This window comes from Myotis davidii, unplaced genomic scaffold (genome assembly GCF_000327345.1).
Source record: "Myotis davidii unplaced genomic scaffold, ASM32734v1 scaffold142, whole genome shotgun sequence".
In the NCBI taxonomy this organism is placed as follows: domain Eukaryota; kingdom Metazoa; phylum Chordata; class Mammalia; order Chiroptera; family Vespertilionidae; genus Myotis; species Myotis davidii.
Window position 1 is genome coordinate 1523308 of NW_006294400.1, and position 4443 is coordinate 1527750.

At 55.7% G+C, this 4443-nt stretch overlaps 1 protein-coding gene across 1 annotated transcript; it reads right to left on the reverse strand.

The window, feature by feature from the left end:
* Positions 1-4009, reverse strand: CDK9 (cyclin-dependent kinase 9). The gene is made up of 7 exons (XM_006768532.2): positions 3887-4009; positions 3345-3426; positions 2495-2585; positions 1971-2137; positions 1691-1862; positions 1381-1529; positions 1-919 (listed from the first exon to the last, which is right to left on the reverse strand). The coding sequence occupies exons 1-7, from the start codon at positions 3976-3978 to the stop codon at positions 554-556; spliced, it is 1119 nt and encodes a 372-aa protein (XP_006768595.1). The 5' UTR covers positions 3979-4009; the 3' UTR covers positions 1-553.
* Positions 4010-4443: the final 434 nt, after the last annotated feature.

Genomic DNA, 4443 nt, shown 5'->3' on the forward strand with positions numbered 1-4443 from the left:
TTAGTGGGAAAAAAAAGGGAAAAAAAAATCAACTTTAATTGTAACTGGTCAAACTGTGTCCAGGAATGTCTTTAAACACCGAATAAAACAAACATGATAAAACTCTCCTACTGAAGAAACCAGGTTTTTGCCAGCCCCAGCGCCTCTGAGGCTCAGGCCAAGAGCAGCCCATATTCCAGCTGGTGGCCCCCATGCAAGTTTCTTAGGCCAAGAGAAGAGCCAGGGATGGGAAGGGACCTGTCCCTCCTCCCATCATGCTGGGAACCCAGACAGTCACTGGTGGGGTGCACCTCTCCCCCACCCCATTCTTGTCCTAAGGTCCGTGGAGACGCGCTGGACATTCTCCAGAGCCCGGGGACCAGGGAGGCAGCCTCAGTGCCCCCTGGACATTGAGCCAAAGCTTTACTCCAGTCCACTCGGACGGCATCCCCAGTGCCCAGATGGGGTAAGACAAAATGTGCACTGGAGAAAAAACTCAAATGCCCCATCATCTCCACAGCACGAGTCACAGGGCAGAAGACAGAGCCCTAAGGAAAGGCAGCAGCGCCGCCACTCAGAAGACACGCTCGAACTCCGTCTGGTTGGTATTGGTGGGATTGCGGCTCTGGTTAGTGGAAGGCTGGGTGATCTGGCTGCCCTTCCGGCGTGGTGGCGCCAGGTACTCGAACATGGATGTCAGGTGGGTGGAGAGCATGCCCTTGAGGTCCGAGGGCATGGGGTCAGACCAGAAGAAGTCATGGTTGAGGGCATCGTCGCTGTCGATGCGCTGCGCCGGGTCCAGCACCAGCAACTTGTCGATGAGGTCCAGTGCGTAGGGGTCGCGCACATAGGCCTTCAGCCTATCCTTCACCTTCCGCTTCTGGCCCTTCACTAGCTCCAGTTTCTCAAACAGCTCGTACTTGTCCACATTTGGCCACACCTGGGGGAAGGCATGGAAAGAGGATGAAGTTAGTTCAGGAGACGAGTGGCTTGTCCATTGGTGAAGCACCTGAAGGGACTAAAACCTCTCTGTTCAGATGCTTCCACACACCCCTGGAGGGTGAACTCGACCCCTCCAAGGTCAAAGTAGCCGCGACCATGTGTTGGCCCCGAGTGCCGGCCCTTTTACATAAATCGCCCGGAGCATGTGCCACAGCTGACACGGCAGCTGTTCCACAGCAGACAAACTCGGATCAGGTGAGAAGTCCAATGCCTTGCCCAAGGCCACAGAGCTGGTGACGGAGCAGCCAGCCTGCGCGGCTCTAAAGAGCAGGTCCTGTCCCTCCACCTGCCCCCGCTCCAGAGAGGAGCTTTCCTTCTGTCCCGCTCCCCATTCCTCCCCTGCCAGGGAGACTTCTGGGCTCTGCCTCCTGCAGGGGCCCCGGCAGCCTGGCCACGCACCTCAGGAGTGATGGAGCCACAGAGCTGGCTGATGAGGGCGAGCTGGTGCTGCTCCGTGTTGCCCTGCATGATCGGGCTGCGGGTCCACATCTCCGCCATGATGCACCCAGCACCCCACAGGTCAATGGGGGGGCCGTAGTCGCGCTCCCCTGGGAAGAAGAGCGCAGCAGGAGGGCCCCTTGAGCCCGAGGGCCTCCTGAGACGCAACGCCTCAGGGCCGGTGGCTCAAGAAGCCCTGGCAATGGGGGGGGGGCTGAGGCCAGGCTCAGTGCCTAGCCCCTGCCCCCTTTGCCCACTCGGGGGTCCTCACCGAGCAATAGCTCCGGGGGCCGGTACCAGAGTGTCACCACGCGGTTGGTATAGCGGTTGGGCTGGCTGTTCTTGGCCAGACTGAAGGCCCTGGCCAGCCCAAAGTCTGCCAGTTTCAGCACCCCATCTCGGGTGATGAGCACGTTAGCCGCCTTCATGTCCCTGTGCAGGATCTGTAGGAAGGGCAAGAGGGCTCCGTCAGGTTCCCACTGGCTCTTTAGCCACACCCACCCAGCAGTGGGAGCAAAGGTCAGACCAAGCCCGGGCCTCTCCTCCCCCACCTTGTTCCTATGGATGTAGTAGAGGCCATTGAGCAGCATCTGCATGACCTTCTTGATCTCAGACAGTGTGAACTTGACTAACACGTTGCTCAGCAGCCCAGCAAGGTCATGCTCGCAGAAGTCGAACACCAGGTATATGCTGCCTTTGCAGCGGTTATAGGGGGAAGCTGAGGCAGGAAGAACGGGACGGAGGGATGGGGGTAAGAAGAAAGTAAAAAATCCCATATGCAACTCATTTTTCCACAACCAGCTCCTAAACCCCCCCAGCCCACGGACACCCGGCATCCGCCTGTGCGTTCCTTCACTGGTAAAGCGTGTCCTGAGTGCCCCCTCGGGGCCGGGTGCTGCGGCAGCCCTGGAGAAGCACCAGCTACGACGAAAGGACCGGAGAAAGCAGTCACGGCAGGTATGCTTGGGTGAAGAAGCAATTTAAGTGTGTCCAGACCCAACTTTGCCAACAAAGCCGGAACTTATTCCCATTTTCAGATGAAGAAAATGAGGCTGATAAGAGCCAAGCAACTTACCTTTGGTTCGACAGATCTCAATCAAGTTGACCACATTCTCGTGTTTTAGAAGCTGGAGGATCTTGATTTCCCGCAAGGCCGTAATGGGGAACTGTGTGGGAAAAAGGCAGATGAGCGTCCAAAGGGAGGAAGCGCCCTGTAGACCAAGGAACTGGCCAGAGTCTGCACCAAGGGGCACAGGTTGGGAGACAGAGTAGAATCTTGGGCTCTGAAATCAGCTATCGCAGACGCCCCATCTGAAAACAGGTGTAAAGCAGTACGCACTCCTCAAGGAGCTGGTTTGAGACAAGGAATCGAAACAGTGATACTTAATCACTTCACTATTGGTCACTAAATGCTCCACTGCTTCTTTAACCTTTAAAGTTTAGCTCTGTGCATGTTTAACTTGCCGGGCACGAACAAAAACAAGAAGAACTATTAAGAAATGTCCTTGCTAAGTAAGAAGTAGGTCCCTGGAAACTGGACTAGGGCTAAGTGGGGAGAGGGAGAGGGACCTGCTCCTTTTCAGTTGAGCACTAGACGCTCTTTTAAATCCACTGCATGTATTTTCATTTTATATTAAGCAAAATTAAACGCTAAAGAAAAAGGGTTTAAAGACTTCCTAATTTCATAAACCGCTCTGCACTCGGTGCAAGCATGAGCTCCCCCTCCTGGCCCTAACCATAGTTGCCGAAGAATAAAATTTCAAATACTTGAAAACATTTGAACTAGGAGATTTAATTTGGAAGTGAAGTTCCCTGCACCATGGAAATTCCCGAACTACTAAACATCAGTTAGGCCTCCACGTGAGAGTCCTAGAGCAGCAAGGTGGAAACTCAAGCCGGCCGCCAGCCACTTGACCCGTACTCACCCCCTCCTTCTCGTTCTCCATCAGGACTTTCTTCAGAGCTACCTTTCGGCCGGTCAGGCGATGCTTTGCCTTAAACACCTCCCTGCAGATGGAGAGGGGGATCCAAAGCCCATCAGGCCCCTTTCCGGGGCCGGCCCCTCCCCCACCAGAAGAGGAGGGCAGGAAAAAGGGTCTCCCGGGCGGGGCGGGGCCTGGTACCGAGGGCACTCGGCTCCCCCGCCACGAGCTCTTTGCGGTCCCTCTCCGAGCCCCTGCTTCCTCCCCACAGTCTCTTCTCGCCCAGGCCGCACTCAGAGAGATCCCGCTCCCCTCCCCAGCTCCTCTCTGCAACCCCTCCCCACTTCCCAGCACGGGCCTCAGGCTCCTCCCCGCCAGCCAGCTCCGTCGGGCCCGGGCGGGATGGAGCGCGGCCTAGCGAGACCAGGAGGCAAGTCTAGGGCTAGGTGGCCTCCTGACCGCCTCGGGCCCGGCACCGTGCATCCCGCCGCAGGCCCTGAGGAGTGCAGGCCCAAGGCACCCGGCCCCTCCGGGCCCAACCTTACCCAAAAGTGCCTTGGCCGATCTTAGTGAGCTTCTCATATTTGGTCACCTCATCACAAAAGGGGTACGCCACTGCGTCGTATTGCTTTGCCATGGCCGCCTCCAACAAGCCACCCCCGCCGCCGCTCCCGCTCCTGTTCCCCAGGCCAAAAGTGTTGACTTTTAAACTGTGTTTTTCAGCCTGACAGGTGTGGCTCAGGAGCAGAAGCTTTGGGGGGGAGGGGAGAGGGTCTCAGCCTGAAGCACTGTGAGTCTCTCAGCTGGGGTGTTAGAGTCTCTGAGGCTTCTCCTGGATCACAGGCTTGAGTGCCTGGATGGCTCCTCACCCCGCTGTAGTGGAAAGTTTCCTCAAGGAAGTTAAAAGCTAAACCGGAAGACAAGAACACAGAATATTCATAAATAATTACACACACACACACACACACCTAACAGCTAATAGAAATTATTCTAAAACCTGATTCTTAGGAAAGACCATTCGAAATGAAAAGACCTAAGTGTGAAAAGTACAAACAAATAAGCACAGTATAATAAAATAGGGGACACATCTAAAAATGCACAA